Source organism: Podarcis muralis, chromosome 6 (assembly GCF_964188315.1).
Source record: "Podarcis muralis chromosome 6, rPodMur119.hap1.1, whole genome shotgun sequence".
Lineage (NCBI taxonomy): Eukaryota > Metazoa > Chordata > Lepidosauria > Squamata > Lacertidae > Podarcis > Podarcis muralis.
The window spans coordinates 61,801,204-61,822,769 of NC_135660.1; the positions used below are offsets into that span (position 1 = coordinate 61,801,204).

The following is a 21,566-nucleotide window of genomic DNA, read 5'->3' on the forward strand; positions in this document are numbered from 1 at the left end:
GGAAAGTTGCGTCTCGCCTTCTTTTATAGTCCCAATTTGTTGATAGTGATGATGGCAGCTCCTTTGTCAGCATCTTTAATTATGATGTCAGTATTGTTTCTGAGGCTGTGGATGACATCACACCCTGCATGGGAGAGGTTGTATCTTAGCTGATTACCTCAACTTGGGCACAGTGACAGAAGTACTCCATATAAAAACCTAACTGTGCGTGATGTTGTGGGGTCTATGCAGAATTCTTGTTTCTGTGCTATTTGGGGGTACACTGTCCAGTAGTGTTCAGGGAAGATAGTAGTTGAGTGCTGGTGCACTGGGCAGTGCCATGGTAGAAATGTTCCTTGAGTCATAAACAGTAGGATTCCCACCCCACACCCCACCTCAGCTTGCATTTTCCAAATGTTCATAGTTTCTACTTTTGGTTCAAAATGCAGCTTAAAAAAATAATAATCTAATAATGCTTTTTTTTTTTTAGCAAAATTTATTTAGAAATGCAGATTTTTGAAAAAATACTTACTTGAAAGATGAATTTTCATGCTGCTTTTTAAAAATTTTAATGTAGAAATAGGGCAGGAGACCCTCATGGGTGCACATACGTGAAGATGCAACAAAGATTCACTCGCTTTTACTCACTGCTATTCCAAAGCAGCTGCGATGCCATACTAATGCATATTCTCAATCAGAAATGTGTATTGGAAACCTCATTTTGCCTCTAAGATTGCATTGGAATGGCTGGACAATATATCCATCCTTTAATCATTCTGGTTGAGTAGCATACTTTGTTTACATTTCTTTCTTTTAAGCATTTGTGCACTGCCCCTTCATTGCTTAAGCTGACATTCAACAAAAAATAATAACGCAGTTAATATGAAAATATCATGAATACTCATTGATTGTAATATTTCTATATAATCTACAGCAGGAGGAACATAAGGCCACACTCTGCTGCTGTAAATGCCCATAGGCTTACTGGGAGAGGAGTTTTGTGTCCTACTCAAAAAGCTAAGAAAATAGGGCAGTGTTAGACTGCAATGGGATAAATCATTTTTTTAACCTTTGTACCGTTCAGTCAAGGCCCTACATGGTGTCCTCGCATGCAGTGTAGGCATGTGGAATAAAGCCCCACCTTGCAGAAAATTTGCAGTGGCTGTGCTTCTGTGTGAAGAGGGCATGTGGGTCCCTGGCCATGAAGAAATTTTAAGGTTGCTGCTGTGGGATGTAATCCACTGAGAGCAGTCAAGTACAACATTCCTTGTTTTGCTATAGTGGACATGCAAAGGAATGTTTGGTTCAGCCAGGCGAAACTTCCTGTTCCTCTTGGCCCGGAGCATCCTTCCTTGCATGTGGGTGGGCGTGACCTTTCCAGACCTGGTAAAAGGACAAGGCATGCTGCCACTCTCTCTCTCTTTTCCATCTTCTTTTCATCCTGCGAACTTCCTGGAATGAACTGCTAGCTGCCAGCCAAGCAGTCCTCCAGGTCATCTTCTTTATGGGATAAACCTGTTAGTATAAGTTTGTAACTTTAAGCCTTAAACCTGCCTTCAGGGATCACACTGTGCTCTGCCCGATCGTGAGTAAACTTTCTTTTTATTGCTTATGAATAAGACTGTGGTGTCTTTATTCTTTTAGGAGGGATTCAAGTGGTCTTACCAGGAAAACATTAGAACACATTTCAATCTGGACGAGCCAGATTGAATTGTGTATTGTCTTAAGAAACTCACATGAGTTTGCAACTAGTTTTCTGCTGTGAAAAGGGGAATGCACTCTGCTAAGTAAAGAAACTTGCTAATGCAAGTTAGGAAGGATATTAATAAACGACATTCTCTCCTGCCCCGCTGAACATTCCCACAGCTGCTACACATAATGTTTGTGCGTGTATTTTTTATGCCAATTGGCTTGGTGACAGTTGCCAGTGTGATGAAAGAAATGTGATGAACATGTTTTCACACAACTGCAGTTTCTATTGCTGGCATAGATGCAGATGACCTCCCACAAGATAATTCTGGAAAGGAAGCCGAATCACAGGAAATTGCAGGTGGAATACAAAAGAATGGTGGAGAAATTTTGCAAGCCAACGAATGTTACCTCCGTGCAGACTTGCCAGCAGAGAACCAAGAACAAGAGCAGGTTCTGTTAAAGTTGGAGGAAAATGTTTGCACCAAAGCTCCCTGCTTATCTGAACTGTGTGGATTTTGTCCTGGTTGGAGCACTGCATTCTATGGTTCGGAATGTTTTAGTTTGGAAGTACATCACTACATAAGAAAACTTGGAAAGCGGAAAGTTAATGATGCACAAGACATAGATGCAAAAAAAGCGGTAGGTATCCTGATTTTCAAGAATGGATGAAAAATCAGGAACACTTTTTTTTTTGTTTCAAGGTGTAATATAGAGCATGAAAAGCAGGCTACATTTTAATTCTTCCAGATGTAAACTAGTACATTACATATGATTTCTACAAGCTGCATTCATATGGGTGATTTAAAAGCATTGGATATGCTTTAAAACCTATTTTCTCCAGTCCTTGCAAGATGGGTTACTCTAGTTACTATTGTCCACACTATTGCAATATCCACTTGCAGTACATATAATTACCAGTGTAGGTTTGTGTAATCTGGACAGTATCATGAGCAATGTTGGGGTAGGGAGCTTCCCTGGGCTTCATGTTTAATGAGCATGAAGGGGAGTCATGGAGAATTGCGAAGCTGTGCCTTAAACTACTCTGCCTGATTATGAAAGTTGAGACATTTGTTCGCAAGAGAAATGGAAACGTTTTGGAAATACTTCCAGTCATGTTAGCCCCTTGCAGAGAAAACAGCAGAGTATTGCAACACCTTAAAGACTACGAGTGGAATTTAATGTCACACTGTTGCAGACATTCCATCCTCACAAGCATATTAGCTTGCCAGGCTGAGCAATCCCCTGCCCCTTCCCTTACAGATTGTACTGGGGACCAATCTCAGGCCCCAGGGAAGGAGAGGGGGAGCCCTTTTGTGGAGAGCTGCTGCTGCTGGAGTTCATTGGTTGAGTTGCCATTCAACTTTACAGTTTGCTCCTTTTTGTATCTGCCAACTAAGATTTCACTTCACACATCTGACAAAGTGGGCTTGAGTTTGCAGCAGCTTAAAAAAGGTAAAGGTAAAGGTACCCCTGCCTGTACGGGCCAGTCTTGACAGACTCTGGGGTTGTGCGCCCATCTCACTCAAGAGGCCGGGGGCCAGCGCTGTCCGGAGACACTTCCGGGTCACGTGGCCAGCGTGACATCGCTGCTCTGGCGAGCCAGAGCCGCACACGGAAACGCCGTTTACCTTCCCGCTAGTAAGCAGGCCCTATTTATCTACTTGCACCCGGGAGTGCTTTCAAACTGCTAGGTTGGCAGGCGCTGGGACCGAGCAACGGGAGCACACCCCGCCGCGGGGATTCGAACCGCCGACCTTTCGATCGGCAAGTCCTAGGCGCTGAGGCTTTTACCCACAGCGCCACCCGCGTCCACAGCTTATGCTGTAATAAATGTATTCGTCTTTAAGGTAAATGTATTCGTCTTTAAGGTGCCATAAAAAACTCTGGGGTTGTTGTTTTTTAATGCCGTCTCTTCTGTACTCCAAATGGTTTACTAGGCTTTCACTACCAGCTAATATCAAGGGTTTTGTATAGTCTTACAATGAGCATTACAATTTCAGCGATCAAGCTCACAGAAATCTAGCACACTTTTGATGTATAATTCTCTGCCTACATAGTAGGTCAAGTATTTAGCAGAGAAATCATTTTTGTGAGGACATGTTTTGAATCGAAGAACATTGACCTTTGATCTTTAATATGTGCTTAAATGCAAAGGCTGTTCTCAAGAGCCACTGTATTAGTTCACACCTCACCTTGTGTTCTTATCAAAGAAATTTTAGCCTTCGGGCATCTTTAGCTTCAGGGAGAGCAATGGAAGATGGTCCTTACTTTAACAGATCAAAAGCTTATGTTGAGTTAAACCTAATGATTTTTTTTTTTTCAAACCAGAAAGAGAACTGGTTTGTCTTTGAGTTTGTTGGCTGTATTCCCATTTCTTTTATTTCACAAAATGCTTTTCAGTTTACAAACACCCACATTCGCCTAGAATGCTATAAGGCAATGCCGCTGCTATTTAAGGTAAACAGCCCTAATCAGACCTCACTTATTTGATTTAAGAAGTCATTCATTCTAGAATTAACTACTGTGCTTTGTTGATAATTGTTTCCAATGGAAATAATTAAAATACCAGGCTTTATTGCATAACTGCAGGTGTGTCAGTCATACAGCTTGTTTTCACTCGCATGCTAAGGCCACCCTCCAGACGGAAATGCGCCAGGACTTCTGTGTAATTCTTCTTTAATAGGATTCTTGCCTACCACTTGAAAACATGTTTTTGAAATTCAGGGAAGAATCTGAATTATTGTTGTTTTCACTTACTCTTTCCACCCTTTAAGAACTGTTTGCTCAGGGGAAACAACAGTCCCTTTTTTGCCATCAGTTAGTGTGCCCCTGAATAGGAATGTATACCCTGGTCTACATCAGATGCACAAAGAAAGGAGTCTGGATTCACACAATGATATACAACCATATTAGCATACAGATCTCCCTTGCAGAGCTGGGAAAAGCTACCTTTGGTATCTCATGATAGAATTGTGGAATATAAATCTTTTAATGAAAGCAAACAGAGCAAAGTCTTTATTTCCTATATGACATTGACTTGTTTTGGGACACATGACTAGTCTTGATGGTCCCTAGATATTTTTATAAATACTTTGTTTCATTCATCCTGATTTTTTACACTGTTCGTTGAAGTCTACTTCAGCTGGCATTGAACATTCAATTTAAAACAGACTATAGACCTGTCAGTATTCCTGGAAAGAAAGAAAAGAAAAGAAAAGAAAGAAAGAAAAGAAAGGAAGGAAGGAAGGAAGGAAGGAAGGAAGGAAGGGTTATATGATGTGCATATAATATTAATGAAAATAATTATGTTCATCAATAATTTTAAAGGCATTTAAGTACAATTTATGTGCTTAAATGAGTTTAAGTACCTATTATTCCGATACTATGACCCCGTTCAGAGAGAATTTCATTTCCAATTAACCGCAGTTTAGCAGATTGGGAGCAAACCATGTGTCTGTATGCTTTCTCCTTTTCTCTCCGTCCTTTGTATGCCTGGCCTTGTTGAGGATATCCTGCTCTATTTAAACTACAGTTTTTTGTCATAGCCAAGCATGTAGAGTGTTTAAGGGCTCATTCCCTATCAAGATGGCCCTCCATATCCTTGTTTGGAGTGAGCCCTTAAACCACAGTTATAATCGGATGTTCCAGAGAAGAGATGGCATATAGGAACACAACTCAGTTTCGGGTCTGATAAACCATTGTTTAATCGGAACAAAATTTATACTTTTGAACCAGACCCATATGGCTAGTTGTTAGAATTGTTAACAGACAGTTAAAATGTGATAATGTTTAGCTTTACCTTTTATGCATATTAACTGTTAGGGGCAATACTAGGTGCTATTGTTGGTTGATTCTTATTTGCAACCAGCTTCTGCTTATCAGAAGTAAAACCACTACATCATGATACTTACTATACTTTCACTTCCCTCCGTCCTTCACACCAGGAACTTGAGCAGCTGATAACGATGGAGACAAAGAATTATAGAAAGAGTATAAAATTCTACCAGAGGTTGTTGCATAAGGAGAGAAGAAGCAAAGGTATATCTGTAGTTTGTCATTTTAAGAGCTTTGTTACAGTAATTGTGCATCTGTGCTGACGCAAAGTGGCCCTTACTGCACTTTTTAAATCTTGAGGTGGTGAAGTGAAAACAGTGTTGCCCAAGCTGAAGGGACAGCTGGAAGAAATGAAATCAAAGGTGCAGTTTCTTGACCTGGTGAAGAAGTATCTGCAGGTAATTCTTTGGCTTTCTTTTTGAATTAGAAATTGGTATCTACTGTTTCCATATCAGTGCAGCAGGAGGTAGATTTTTTTCCTGCATGCCACACTTCAGTGCTGGAGGAATGAAGTATGAGAGCCCAAAGTAGCATTGCTATTTTAATGTGTAGAAGTGGCTCCCTTTGATCAGCACCACTCCCATAGTTCCCCACCAGTTCTCGGACCTGTTTATTGGTCATACAAGAATGTGCAGTTTCCTTAGAGGCATCTGGCTGGCCAGGGTCAGAATCAGGGTGGTGGACTTTGAGCTAGTGCAGTTCCTTCTCCAGCACAGAGTTCAAAGAACCTCCTGGGAGGGCAGTGAGGATATGCATGTCCAGCTTTTGCATGCCCAGTGATGTGCAAATTAGTAGTCAGGGCCGTCTTTACCTGGGGGTGCAAGGGGTGCGGGGCACCCAGGCGCCAAATTCTGTGGGGTGTCAAATGTATACCCGCTGTATTCCAGTCCCTCTCAATTGGCAGCAGTGAAAAGCAATGGGGTGAAAGTCCCTGCCCCCCTCCTCCGTCGCTCTGTTACTCCGTAGCGACAAATATTCCCGACGAGTCAGAAAACAAAAGCAGGTTTCCCCCCACTGTGTTGTTTTTACAGGTGAGTGAAAAAAAAAGGTCAACAACTTTGGCTTCCCCACACAATAGAAGTTAATTTGGGGGCGGCTAAACTAAAATTTGGGGACGCTGGGCAAATAATCTGTGCATCCGGGTGGGGCATATGCTAAAGACGGCCCTGTTAGTAGTGCCTTTGTGTCCCTTCCCTTCTCCTCCCCATCACTGGAATAACCTTGTACCATTTTGTCTGCCTTGTCTCCTTCTGCTGCAGATTATGTCTATAGAGAAATGGGGAGTTGAGGCACGCAACCTTCTTGCAGTTGTTAACATGGCAAGCAGTGAAGCTCTGGGCATCGTTAGCTCCTTGGACTGCATGCTCCTCTTCTATAATATAAATAAAACCCAGTACAGAGCCCCGTGTAATGACAATCAAACTCAGCCAAGAAATCTACAAGCTGGAACACCACTTGGGCTGATGGCATATCTCTATTCCAGGTACAGCCTGTTCTGCAGTCTCACAAAAGGTGATGTCTGTTCTCACCCCCCTCCCTACTGAAATGAAGGTTTAATTCTATTATCAATCTCCATGCATTTTATGCTGCAAGAGTGAAAGGAAACTGTCTCTCTCACTGCTTTGCAAAAGTAAGGTGAGAAAGAAGTTAAGGAATCACTCCCAGGTTAACACAACTCCTTTCGACAATTCTTTTCCAAGTTTAGGCAATGGAGAGTAGGATGGTCTGTTTATCATTTTAAGTACTGGAGCAGGGGGGGGGGTCCTATAGTTTAGAGTTAAATTTATTTTATCATGTCATGGTTGGGGAAGGCAAAGGGAGCTCTTATTTTTATGAAATTCTCATTTTCTGGATTACATTGAGCATTCCAGATCAACATTTAGAAATGAACACATTGGGATAAAACACGTATTTAAGTACCAGTTATTTCTGCATATTTTTTAAAATCACAGATTAATGTTGGAATGGGACAGAACAGACTTAAGAAGTGAACACATTTAAAATTCACATGGACTGGAAATAGGGTATGTCCAGTGTTAGTCATAGACCCAATGAAATAATAGGGTTTAATCACAATAGACCTGTTTACATAAGAGGGTTTGATAAATCATTTCAGTGAGACTACTATATTACTTAGTTGGATATCACTCGGGATTATCTATTCCTCGTTGCAGCTCCTGAAAATGTAGGATTGTGCTTTAATGTCATTAATTTTTTGAACATGGAATTTCTAAAAACAAAGGATCTGTTTTAAAAGAAAATAGAGATTGTGGGAATACAAGTGACATTAATTGAATCTCTTCCTTTCACTTTTCAATCTTTCGCTGTACTTGATTCTAAGAAAGCACGCTTGAGCTTACAATATTGATTTTTTTTCTTGTACTCTGTAGAAATGCATTTTTAGAAGGCTATGTACAGCAATTCCTCTTCACCTTTCGTTACTTCTGCTCCCAAGAAGAATTTTTTCAATTTCTTCTTGATAGAATCAGAATCACATTACCCAAGTAAGTGTTGAAATAAAGCTGAACTCTTGATACATTCCAGTTTACTAGCATAGATGTATCGGTAGTCTTTCCTTGTTCCTTTGAAATTGTGAATGATCGCTTTATTTTGAAACTAAAAGCATTCAGTTAAGTTAGATGGGATTTATAAAATTTATTACAAGATACAACTGCAAATTAAAGACAAGAGTCCTCTTCTTGGCTGAGTGTTTTGTCCAACAAATACATTCTTATTTCAATAGCTTTCCTTTCTTATTAAGCTACAAAAAAGGAAGCTACACTTCTTGTTTGTGTTCTGGAAGAGATAAACTGAGACACATAATCCTTTCAAGTACATAATTATAATTGGTGGAATATTCAAATGTCAGTTTATTCACCAACTTTCTGTTGTTCTTAGTTCAAGCCTGGAATCTTGTTCGTTGCTTAGCAAAATATGTCATCGTAGCTTCGCCATTCTGCAAACCTGGATTAAAGACTGCTATGCTGTAGACTTTGCAGTAAATCCTGATTTTATGAGTACACTAAAAGGCGTTATCATTTCTAAGGTAATTCACTATATTTACAGGAAATTTAAGGTGGATGTCATCTAAGTAAGTCATGACATGCAAAATTGCATCAACGTTATACGATATAATTGAACTGAGAGGAAATAACATGCCTTGGGGATCCATCAGTTTTGTTTCCTAAATCACACTAATAAAGCAGGGTTTATTTTGGAGATATTAAGGCCATTATAATCTGAAGAAGACTCTAATAATGCCCTCTTTGTAGGTAGGTCCACTCAATGGCTATGGCGAATGGTTGCTGTCACTACTGGGAAGCATTACTAGCAGGAAGCAAAGCAATGTTTCTGAATACTACCAGACAGAAAAATGGGAAGAAGAAGAGGAGGAGGAGGAGACCAGTGAAATAAAACCTTTACACTTTCATTGCAAAAAGAGCTCAAAAGATGTTTTGCAAAAGGTACGAGGCTTCTTTAACTTGCTCTACGGACAGCAGCACCTGGCATGTGCTCTTCTGTCTCTCTGTTTAGTTTTTATTACAAGTTTTCCCCAAAGCAATACAATAAACATCAACAACTGTTACAGGGTCTGAGAGTTACATTCACAGCCTAGATTAAGACACGCCAGATAATAGGTCGTTCCTGGCTGCTGTTCTGGTAGTGTAGCAGACCTCCGCTTGCACAATGGAATTTCACCCCTCTTCTCCCCTACAGCATCTGTCCCCATCATACTTCCTTAAAAGATTACTAGTATGGAAAATAATCAGCTCGAGAGAGAGAGAGATCTCCAGTATTGGGAATAGAAGATTGGAGGCTTTATGGAGATATGCCTATTTTTGACCAGAGCTAAATTAGTGATAGAGATTAATAGCATGGCAACTGTGTCAAAATATTCTTTAACCAAAGATGTTTTGTTGTAACAGTTGAAATATTTGCTATTAGCATACTTGTTACATGTTAATAAACCCAAGCCATAGTTTATTTTCTGGCTAAGGCTTATAATTAGTCTTTCAACTAGGCAAGAATGGAGAATGATGTAAAAAACAAAAACCCAACTTGAAGTATTGAACTTGAAGTTATTTTAATGCAAGGGGGAAGTAGTAATAATAGGATTCTATAGAGTCCTGTTCAATTAGACTTGTGGACTGTGCTCTCAAATGGATATTGTTGTATTAGGGTATGATGGTATAAAATTTAACCGCATAGATTTATTGTACAGGTACTAGTCTTTGAACTTAACTTACATATTACATTATGTAATAATGTGTTCATTTTTGCCTGAGTAAAGTTATAGACAGAGCAAATGCCTTTTGTTCTTTTTGTACAGAGCTTTAATTGGAATATCTCAAAGGAAAGTGAAACTGTTGCACCTTATCAGAGAGGCAAGCATAGCATTACATCAGCTTTAGCAAATCCATGCTATTCCAATGAAACAGAAGAATTCTCAGGCTTTTACTCTAAAATAGATGGAATGCCATATCTCTTAACAGAATATACCGCACAACAACTTTGCCATCAGCTGACGCTGCTGGAACAGGTAAAATTGCATTTTTGGATAAAACCGACTTTCTGGGTCAGTTTCTTAGTTGAGGTTCAGGCCTGGTTCTGGCACATAAACTGCCTTTCTTGCCCTGTAGAATGACTCCTGCCAAGAAAGAGACAGGGTAGGGTTGCCATATTTCAAAAAGTAAAAGCCAGGACACCTTTGATTGCCTTGCCTAAGATCCAGGACAAAGCGCTGACTTTCTGAAATTCCCCCTGGGCATCAATTCCACCTTTGAAATCCTGGTAATGTCCGGAAAAATCCGGACATATGGCAGCCCTAGGACAGAGTGAGTGTAACTCTGTTGATTCACCTGGACCTCTTCAGTGGTTTTTGATACTATCAACCATGGTATCTTTCTAGAGAGGTTGTCAGAGTTAGGGGGTCAATGGATAAGTAGTGTACACCAGATCAAATGCATCAGACACCATTTTTGTCTGTTTTAGGAAATGTTCCAGAAATGTCACCCAGTGCACTTTCTAAATTCAAGATTCCTTGGAGTCAATGATAAGAGTGTGCCTTTCCAAAAGTAAGTTTGGTGCTTTGCCTAGCCTAATGGCATACTGATATGTATTGGGGGGAAATTTATTAGCATGAGAAAATTTGTTGTAGACTTAAGAGTATGAGAGACTTCAACAAAGCACACCAACCGAGACAGGGCAACATTATCCAAGGACATGGCTACTGCCTGATGCTGAACACTGAACATACTTTTTTTAAGCAAAACGTTTTGACAAAATAGTAGCATACATCTAGTTTGTAAAATAGATATTTTTCATTTATTAATAGTCTAGTGTTAGCCAGAGGCTTATATAAGGCAACTTAGTGCTTATACTTCTGAGAAAACATTTTGGTTAAATATTCTAAGGTCTCTCACATTTTGAACGTACCTCTTGCTTCCAGTTCACGATTATAATTTGTTACACCTTTGACATGTTTTGTAGGTTCTATATTTTGCTGGCTCAATTTAAGACTGGAGCCTGGGAGTTGACATTTTCTCCATTATTTTCCCCACTGTACATAATTTGGGATTAACAGAAGTAAATTAGCGAAGCAGAAATGGTAAGGGACTGTAAATCAAAGGCACCTGTGCCAGTTACTTTACTGACACAGGGAGAGAGAGAAAAGGGAAAATAAATATATCTAGCCTATTTGGCTATTCACACAGGGGTTCCATCTGCTGGAATGAAGGGAGGAGTGCCCCTCAGTAAATGCCTCCCAGACACATAAGCAGGTGGACAGGAGGAAGTGGTACTTGCTTCACTCTGTTGCTTCATTCAAATCTCTCCTGCCAAGCCTTGTTACCCACTGCATTGGCTGCTCCAGAGTATCTTGTTTGACTCCTCACAGCCAAGAGTGGGAGCCTTTATTGTACTAGGAATGTCTCTCTGTAGCCCCATCACCAACACCTGTCTCTTTGTCTGAGCCACTGGGTAATTCTGGGAGCTACACTCAACTAATTGTAAGGAAATAATGTTGCTTTGCCCCCTTTGTATGGATATAATCTAGTATTTCAATTTTGTAGATGCTTGTCTTTTACAGAGCTGCTTCCTCTGAGCAACTGCCTGCTCAAGCCTATAACCTTTTTGCGGAAAACTGTGACCAAGATGCTTACCTTTTGCAGCTTTTAAAATATGCAGACAATGTCAGTAATTGGGTTGCTGCTGAAATTGTAACAAGCTACAGCTCTAAGGTTTGCAGTCTTCTTTTTCATGATTGCTTTTCATGTGTATTGATAATTTATTTGTGGTTGACCCTTCTTATTCAGTTATTTTGTCTGTGTATGATCTGAATGGACGTGGCTGGAGCTGTGGTCTAACCACAGAGCCTAGGGCTTGCCGATCAGAAGGTTGGCGGTTCGAATCCCCGCGACGAAGTGAGCTCCTGTTGCTCGGTCCCTGCTCTTGCCCACCTAGCAGTTCAAAAGCACATCAAAGTGCAAGTAGATAAATAGGTACCACTCCGGCGGGAAGGTAAACGCCGTTTCCGTGCGCTGCTCTGGTTTTGCCAGAAGCGGCTTAGTGCCACATGACCCGGAAAAAATGTCTGTGGACAAACGATGGCTCCCTGAGCCAGTAAAGCGAGATGAGCGCCACAACCCGAGTCGTTCGCGACTAGACAACTGTCAGGGGTCCTTTACCTTTACCTTTATGATCTAAATAAGGTTCTCAGCCAGTAGGATGAAGTAGCCATAGTGGCTGCAAGAGGTTTAACATTCAAAGGAAGAGGCTTCACTTGCAATGCAAACATTAGCTCCTGAGAAAAGGGTTGTTGTTTTTTTATAATACTATGGCAGAGAGAGAGAGAGTGAAATTTCCGTTGGCTCTCCCTAACAATCCCAATGCTTCTGTTTACATAACAAAATATATGCTTTATTCTTTCTCCTGGTTAAACTGCGGGTTAGAGTATACAGTTGCTTTAAATCATTGTTTTGTGTGGTTGCTTTTAGTAGTGTTGAGAATTATGAATACTGCCATTGATTTATTGACATTATGTTGAAATTTGTATCTGTTTATATTACATTTTGATTATCTTTAATAATATTGTTCATTTGATATGAAGTAAGCTGCTTTCTGCACAATGTTGTGGAAAACCAAGGTCACACCTGTAACATATATTTTAATGCACACATTCATACCACTTTAAAACCCATGGCTTTCCCCCAAGAATCCTGGGAACTGTTGCTTGCCCTGCACAGAGCTACAGTGCTCAGCACCCTTAACCATCGCAGTTCCTAAGATTCCTTGGTGGAAGTCAAACATTTCAAATAAGTTCTACACAAGAGTGGAATCAGTGGCATTAATGAACCTGAGTTAGTCCTTAACACCAGTGGATTTGCTCTGAGTAGCACTAGCATTGAATACCACCCCATGTGCTTTAAAATGTATGGTGCAGATGTGGCCTAAGAAATGAATGAATACATTCAGTATGTTCTGGCAGAAGGCAGCACCTCTTCCTATAACAGTACAGAGATAACCTGGAGAAGTGTTGCACAGGACTGAAATGCATCTATTATAGGCACCTTTGTTTTTAGGGTTTTTTTAAAGGGATGGATTAGCTATACAGGCTTTAGACATTCATAGCTGTTAGAGATTAGGTTCATTCATTTGCATCCTTGCAAAGGCCTGCCATGAGCTAGGCATGTAGTAAAAATTTGTTTAATTAGCCTTCTGTTTCATGAATGCCAAGATTTCCTGTTTATATTCTTGCACACACAAACACACATGGTAGCAGCTGGTTGGGCTGTATTGCTCTTCTGTTTTCCTCATGAGCCACAACCAAATACCAGGAGGCGCAAGAAGCAGAGACCTCAGTGTGGTGTGGTTTGTGCCAGCACACTGTGCTGGGCTTCAGACACCTTCCCCTCTTCCTCTTGGCGAGGGCAGTGATACATGGTGTTGGAAAGCTGGCAGAGCAACTCAGCTCCACTTGCAGTACAGCTGCTGCTGCACAAACAGATAGGAGAGAGGATATTTTGCTACGCAAAACACAAACTTCTGAAAAAAGAGAGAAGTAGTAGTTGCAAGTATGCTCCTATGACTTTCTGAAGTGGGTATTAGAATTCACCTTTAATCTTGCGTTATAAATATGTTCTTGCCATCAAGGGGCTTTTTCCCATGCTTGAGATGAAAAGATCTCTATCTAAAGTTAAAGTTTATAAAATGTTATTTCACACTAATTTGGTCAGGTTTGCAGTATTTAAGATAGCCACAGCTGCATGGTTGCATGAACCCATCTCTCATTTTTATGATTCAGGGCATGATTCCACCTTTCATTAAATTTGCTTTATTGGAATGTTATGTTCTTCAAGTGTTGGCAGAAGTGTACAGTTGACATATCTTTCTATTAACGTTCAAAAAAATATCTGGGACCAGGAGCAGATCAGTAGATAAGCTGCTTGCCTTTCAACAATCCCCTTCTGGTTCAATAGGAGACTGCAATTTGCCATAATTGCATCTGTTGGCTTTACCATTCATACTGACTTTCCTTTTAAAAAGTAATTTACCAATAAAACGTCACCGTTTCTCACAGTGTGATGAAATATCTGACATCTATTTGTACATGTGTGGCAGCAAGTTGAATTCAGCAGAAATTGAGATGAATGCTTTTCCTTTGCGCGTCTCTGCACATAGTCCATTGACAATGGGTGCAATCTTTTAGTACTCCAGAAACAAATGAGGCATAACATGACCAAGTCTATGGAACTCTAAGAGTATTATTCAGAACTATTGTTTTAGGATGCAATTTAGAGGGGGAAGAGAGAGAGAAAGGTGGAAATGCTTTTCTTGTTCTGTGTTGAGTGCCCCCCTGCTAAAGTGTAAAGGTTGGATAAAAGTCCCATAAATAAACTAAGTTATGGAGAAAGACCCATATCTCTGCCCCTCGGTTCAGCTCTAACAAGATGAGGATCCTCTCCTCGTCACTTGGTCACCCATTTTGTTCTTGCCCATGTGGAAATCTCTTATGGCCACAGTCTTGCAAGCTCCAGTTGTTTGTTTGGCTTTAGTTCCAGCAAATCAGCATGGCCTTTTCATTGGCAGTGTTGTAATTTGCAGGGATCTCCTGGAAAGCAGCTGCTCTCCATAATTCTACAGTCACTGGTGAATAAACAATGTCCTGGTTGTCAATTGCCTGCAGGGGTCTTGCAGTGCCAGACTCCCAGCAGATGCATGCAGAAGGAAGGACACTGGAAGGAGTTTTATTTGTGCATTTATCTGCCCCATTTATATCCCAAAGGGAAATTCTAGTATGATGTATAAGAACCACTGCACTTCATTGCCTTTTCCCTTCATGTGCACAGATGATACATATTTTTTTAATGTCAGGATTTACTTGGAACCATAATAAGCTTTCTTATCCAATTTCAATACTTTAGGGAGGAAACATATACAGTAGGATAATTGATGAGCTGATGAGTTTCCTAACATAAAATAATAGAAATGCAATTTATATGCCACTGATGCATGGCATTTTTATAAATTGGGTGCTGTTGTGAAAGGCTCAATTCATTTATACATTTTTAGCAGGTTTAAAAGGAAACCATAAAAAGTTTGCACTGTTGACATGTTTGCTGAAAAGTATTGGTTTTTGTTTTGTTTGCAATATTCAGTTCTTCAGCCAATGCAGCCAAGATGTGTTTATGCTATAGTTTCTTTAGCTGAGTCCAACTTGCCAATTCAAAAGGTTCAAATCCCAGATATTTCTATTAATAAAATATATTACCAGTGCCAGGTTGCTTTGCTGGACTGTTTTAACTTTATACTATACACGAGAGCGGCATGGGGTCCGTACACCCTGTCTTCCTATTTCATATGTTGATTCATTTTGTCAATTTGAGAATTCTTGTTCTTATCATTTTGATAGCACCAACCTCAATCAAAGAATAAGTTACCGGTAGATTCTTTTTTCAACATGCACAGCAGGAAATTTTGTTAGCTGTTCTTTTAATAGCTTTCCATGTTTCTATCTATAGCATTCTTCAGAAATGCACATAGTTGTTGACTGGCAACCAGAAAACAAGCAATTAGAGAACAGCCACTTTTCTTGTTGTTAAGAAATGTGGTCAATACAGGGTTTTACAGAATAAAGATGTCATGAAATAAGTGTTCCATGATACCTCTTTCCAACATGTAAAGCAATATTTGATAACTATATAATTTTATATAGTCTGCTCTAAAAGTCAACCTTTTTTGCCAGCTTATAGATGGTAGATAATGCATTTCCACGCATTGGGTTGTTCTGCAGTTAGCTGTTTTCATTTTCCTCCTTAGAACAGCCCTGCCTTCTCTCATTGCCTAACAATATGCACAGTAATAGGTTCACTGGTGCCTCATTGTGAGGGTTTCCAAGCATACGTCTCACACACACATTGGCACTAAATATCAGCACGTTCTATAAAACATGTATTATTATTTTTATTCCAGATGCAGGTGAACTTGCTATCAAAATTACTCTTCATTGCAAAATGTTGCTATGAGCAAAGAAATTTTGCTACCGCAATGCAAATCCTAAAAGGACTGGAAAACCTCATTGTGAGACAATTACCAGTGAGTAAGCATTCACTTTGCAATTCATCCAGATATTGTAGTTTTATAATATATTTTGGACAGGCAATATGTTGAATTGCAGATCAAAGTCCAAGCTTCAGAGGACTAACACTTTGCTTAATTTCCTTTTTCCACTAAGGTTTGGAAATGCTTGTCTTCTAAAGTGTCTGAAATAATGGAAGAACTGAAGGCTGTTGAGGTACTGCAAAAATATAATCTCTTATGTGAATTGTGGATAGGTACAGGAGCCAACTTCAAGTTACTCTTTTTTTCTTCCCTACCACTTCTCCGCTTCCCAGCAAATCCTGTTTCAGTAAGAAAATGTACATACTTTTTTTTCTTTTCTAGGGAAATTTGAGGCATCTGTAGAAAGCTGAAAGCAATGGAATTTGCACACCTCTCAATTTGGATTGTGCCAAATAGGTTGGATCCAGAATTGGTTAGGTGAAATTAAGTTCCATTGAAATCAGTGAGACTTAACTTAGTCTACTCTACACTTATTGTTCACACTGTTTTTAATGGGTCCCGAATCCAACACATTATGTTTAGCACAATATTTATTTTACATTTTACACTTGTCCCAGTATTACTCCCAAGAAACTCAGGTTTCCTCTTTTATCCTCTCTACAATCTTGTGATCCTAGGGGAGACTTTCTCAAACAGTGAGCCTTCATGATTATGGGGGAATTTAAACCAGATTTCCCTAGTCAGAGCTAGGGCCTCTTATCTTCTGAACAACAAAGCTTTTTGTTCTTTGCCCCCGCTGATTGGTTTTATCTGTCCCTCAAGATAACTCATATTCAAATTCTTTGCTATAAAGAACATTCACAAATTCTGGATAGTGATTGGTGGAAGAATTGGAAATTCATTCAGGAAAGGAATCCCAACCTTTGTTTCCGAATAGCTTTTATCTTACTAGATTCAGTATAACTGAGAAAGTCAATTGATCCATCAATTGTATGTTATCTAATACACACATCTGGAGCTATGTCCTACTGAAACTAATTGGGATTATTTCTGACTAGACATGCATAGGGTTTTGCTGATAATAATCTTTAACTTGTAAACAGAAGTAGTTGTCTTACCACTAACTTTGCCCCTTGGACTCTGGCTTCCTAAACAGTGGTGTAGCGTGGGGGGTGCAAGGGGGGGGGCGGCCGCACCGGGCGCAACATCTGGGGTTAGGGCAAATCCATGGGTTAGGGGGCGCAAATCCACAGGTTAGGGGGCGCAAATCCACGGGTTAGGGGGCGCAAATCCACGGGTTAGGGGGCGCAAATTACTTGCCTTGCCCCGGGTGCTGACAACCCACGCTACGCCACTGTTCCTAAATCCAGAAGTGCTTCTTGTTGAAAATCTAGTAATTCTCTTGGCCTGACTACAGTTTCTGAAATACATTCCAGGGGACCCTCGGTTCCAATGAAATAGATATGCGGCCACTTCAATTGTTTAAGATGCTACATTGCCCTGTCCAGGTTCACCTGGCTGGAGATAAGTTTCCCAGGCTGTGTCATGCCAATCTCTTACTCAAGTTAAGCTTCACTTACTCGTCTGCATTATTTCCTTCTCTAATCCCGGTTCTTTTCCCTAAAACACTATTGTTGCACTGAGCATGTTATGTACGGTGCCCTAAAGCCCCCATCTGATTTATCTTTTATGCCATGTACTAATGTGTCTGCATATGTATCTATACAAATTGTACCAGGTGTTTTTAAAAAGTGACAGCTTGTGTTTAATGGAAGGAGAGAGATTTAAGACTTCACCAACAATTCCATCAGCCCACGTTCTGGCAATGCATGTTCAGCAGCTTGAAACTGGAGGATTTACGATGAGAAATGGGACATATAAATGGACTAAACTTAGGTAATCTTACTTATGCCACAGAATTCTTCACAAACCAATATAGAGCAATGGAAACCTTAAAAGTACATTCAGTATTTTGGCATCTCACTATAGGTATAAAGGTAAAAAGAGCTGACTTGGTTTGATTTCATTGTATAATGCCTTGTGTGTGTCTACCAAAAAAATTTGAAAATATTTATTATATACACATTAGTCTTTCCTGCCCTTTGTCAGCTGGGAAACTAACTCATTTCTTTAATTTGTTTTTGTTTAAGAAACATTGCGAAAGTTGTGAGCCAGGTTCATGCACTGCAAGAAAACCACTACTTGTTCTCTCCAGATCACCGGCTGCAATCTTTCTTAAGACACAGAATAGCATCTTTTAGTGATGCAGACATCTCTGCCTTAGCAGCAGACAACTATGCCAACTTTTACCAGATACCAGCTGAAAAGCAGTCTCGGAAAATCCAGGACACACTGCATAGGATGAAGGCAATGTTTCAATAACTGCTTATATTTCATCCTCAGTTTTTTAAGGTTTAAATAATTTACTTTTTGTAGTAATTGGTCCATAAATGTATCATCTCAGCAGTGACTGAGCTCTATTTATGAATGTTTCAGTTTGAAAAATCCGAACACTAAGCAAAAGGGGCAAGATTCCTACTGTGTTGCTCACTTGTCAAATAGCAAGTTGCCCTCATATGAATTTGTCAAAGCTGTGTGTCATGTGAGGAAATTAAATATTAAGTCCTTATTGTTTTGTTTTAATTTTGTCTGAACAGTGGAGTTTATTGGAGAATATGAGTGCTATGTTTATATCAAGTTTGAGTATTTATTATCTTGTCAGGAGGTATATTAATTTTTGGTTGAGATTTGCTTTTGCTTTTCCTTTAGGAAAAACAAACTGATCTCTTGCAGTATGAGTTATTTCTATCATAGAATAAGAGGTGCTAAATGTGGAAAAGGAAGGCCAGTATACATCTCTACATTTCAGTAAGGCTTGTAATTGCCTCAACTATTCCATTTTCAAACAATGAACTCATTATCCACCACTGTTCTTTGAACTGGCCCCATTCTACTTTCAGAGCCTATTGAAGAGGTAATTTTATTCAAGATTTCACTTGAAATGAATGCTGTGCCAAAAAGGCATTTTGATGCTTTCTGCTAAAAGCTTATTCAACCCATTACATGAGCCTCCCCTTTGGTGACCTTTCGAAGGACCTTACAAAAGGAAGTGAAAATATGTTTTTGCAGGCCTATCCCTTGGTCTGAATGGATTTTTTGGGGGGGGAGGGACACATCCCTCTTAACAAGCCAACCAGACCAACACCTTTTTATTTTTGCCACACTGTACTGCAATAACATAAATTTCACAGCATGGCAAAATATGGATCATTAGCCTGGTTACCTCTTCAACAGGGATGTTTCCTATTCAACAGGCATGAAGGAAATGGATTGACTTTGCTTACCCTTGCTGACGTCTTCACTTGGGGCACAATCGAGCAAGGCAGGCCAGAATTTCAGAATCTCAAGAGAGCTCCAACTCAGTGTCCAGACTGGACAGCATTCTGCTCACACAAGGCCTGATTCCCCCTGGTAGAAACAACAACCATGGGTAACATTAAAATCCCAGACCACACCCCAGTAGAAGCTACTCTCAAAATAGGAGAGGAAGCACAAAATACCCCATCATGGTTCTTCAGCCTCATCCTAACCACAAACAACTAGCTCAGGGTTCAGCAACCTTTTTCAGCCGGGGGCCTGTCTACCGTCCCTCAGACCTTGTTGGGGGCCGGACTATATTTTTTGGGGGGAAATGAACAAATTCCTATGCCCCACAAAGAACCCAGAGATGCATTTTAAATAAAAGGGCACATTCTACTCATGCAAAAACACGCTGATTCCTGGACCATCCACGGGCCGGATTTAGAAGGTGATTGGGCCGGATCCAGCCCCCAGGCCTTAGTTTGCCTACCCATGAACTAGCTAGAGAGAGTCTCTTGAAAACTCTCCAAAACTACTTTAAGGACAGCAATGTGGGCAACATTGCAACTACCCTGGAACACAATGAAAGCAGTCATCAGAGGAGCCTGCATAAAAGGAGAGGGCATCCCTTAAAAAACAAACCACCTCAAAAATCAGTAAACTAGAACAGGACATTGCAACCCGCTCATCACACTACAATCAATCGGGAGCCAAAAAACTCCTTAAACTCATAGAACAAAAAAGAAGAGAAATTGACTCTCTAGAAATCAATAAAACAATGATTAACATCCTATACTCTAAACAACACTTTTACGAATATGGAGGGAAGAACTCCAGACTATTAGCAAACAGATGCAGGGGGTTGAAATCACTCAAAACAAGAATACACTGCATCACTAAAAAAGACAGTAACATAACATCCTCCACCAAAGAAATAATTTCAGAATTTGCTGGATTTTATGCACCTCCCGCAACCCATCTGAACAGGAAATTGGAAGATTCCTAACAGGGCTGACCATGCCAACCTTAACTGCAAAATGCAGAATTAACAATATGGACTCCAATACCACAGCAATCCAAAGAGGCACAAAGCAAGGATGCCCACTGTCTCCCTTCCTATTCGTCTTAGCCCTGGAACCCCTAGCTATCCTACTCTGAGCAGCCCCAGATATCAAGGGTGCGGAAATAAAAGGATAAACTTACAAACGAGGGCTGTTTGCAGACAACCTGATGGTCACAACACCAGACCCCATAAACACAGCAACCACCCTAACTAAAGAACTCAACACATTCGCAAAGGTGTTGGGCCTACAAGTAAACTACAAATAAACTTTGCAAAATCTGAGGCTATATGCTTCAACACCTGCCCACCCCACCCCTGCATACCCAAAAGGAATCCACCAACATCACAAAGATAAAACTCTTGCCGTACCAAATTCAGGTACCTAGGGGTTGAAACTATACCTCCACAATAACAAGCCCTTGTGGCTACAAAACAACAGAGCCTTGAGGAAATAGAACAACACCAACTTCACCCTCTCAGACAAAATAGCCATGATCAAAATGATTACCCTCCCAAAACTAACCTATATATTCCAAACCCTCCCAAATCCGGATTCCCCCAACCCAGCTCCAGAAGTGGCAGAAAAAAATATACTCATTTATTTTCTCACACTAAAAGCCAAGAATAATCCCCAAATACCTGCACCTGCCCTCCTCAGAAGGAGGATGGAGAATCCCCAACATAGAATCATATTACATTGCCAACCATAATCCAGTATATTCTAGAAGATGAGACGAAACAATGGGTCCACTTCGAGAGAGACACCATCAAAAATATCCCCATAACAGCATACCCATTTCTGGTTACTGAATGACCAGCAGGGCATCATCAGAAGATCATAAAGGTTGGCTTGGTCTGCACCAAAAGAGACAGTCTGATGATTTTCCTCTTAGATTTTTGTGGTCCGCATCCTCAACCTTCAAACACAGCAAAGATCTTAGCCTTCAAGCCATTAGGTAGGTAAAGTAAAGGTAAAGGGACCCCTGACCATTAGGTCCAGTCATGGCCGACTCTGGGGTTGCGGCGCTCATCTTGCTTTATTGGCTAAGGGAGCCGGCGTACAGCTTTGGGGTCATGT

The 21,566-nt window shown here is 40.3% G+C and overlaps 1 protein-coding gene across 11 annotated transcripts in view; it reads left to right on the forward strand.

Annotated features, from left to right (window-relative positions):
* The window catches only part of KNDC1 (kinase non-catalytic C-lobe domain containing 1), a 74,200-nt gene extending 53,915 nt beyond the window's left edge, over positions 1-20,285 (forward strand). For 6 of the 11 annotated variants that reach the window (XM_077930408.1, XM_077930407.1, XM_077930415.1 and 3 more), the window contains 14 exons: positions 1,952-2,310; positions 5,616-5,709; positions 5,806-5,903; positions 6,765-6,988; positions 7,896-8,009; positions 8,404-8,551; positions 8,778-8,969; positions 9,836-10,045; positions 10,498-10,580; positions 11,594-11,744; positions 15,976-16,098; positions 16,238-16,297; positions 17,804-17,961; positions 18,216-20,285. In XM_077930408.1, coding sequence (XP_077786534.1) covers positions 1,952-2,310; positions 5,616-5,709; positions 5,806-5,903; positions 6,765-6,988; positions 7,896-8,009; positions 8,404-8,551; positions 8,778-8,969; positions 9,836-10,045; positions 10,498-10,580; positions 11,594-11,744; positions 15,976-16,098; positions 16,238-16,297; positions 17,804-17,961; positions 18,216-18,447 — 2,246 coding nt within the window. In that variant the 3' untranslated portion in view covers positions 18,448-20,285. Of the gene's footprint in view, positions 1-1,951; positions 2,311-5,615; positions 5,710-5,805; positions 5,904-6,764; positions 6,989-7,895; positions 8,010-8,403; positions 8,552-8,777; positions 8,970-9,835; positions 10,046-10,497; positions 10,581-11,576; positions 11,745-15,975; positions 16,103-16,237; positions 16,298-17,803; positions 17,962-18,215 lie in introns of those variants that run through there. The other 5 variants (XM_028729852.2, XM_077930409.1, XM_077930413.1 and 2 more) reach the window with 5 other exon arrangements.
* Positions 20,286-21,566: the final 1,281 nt, after the last annotated feature.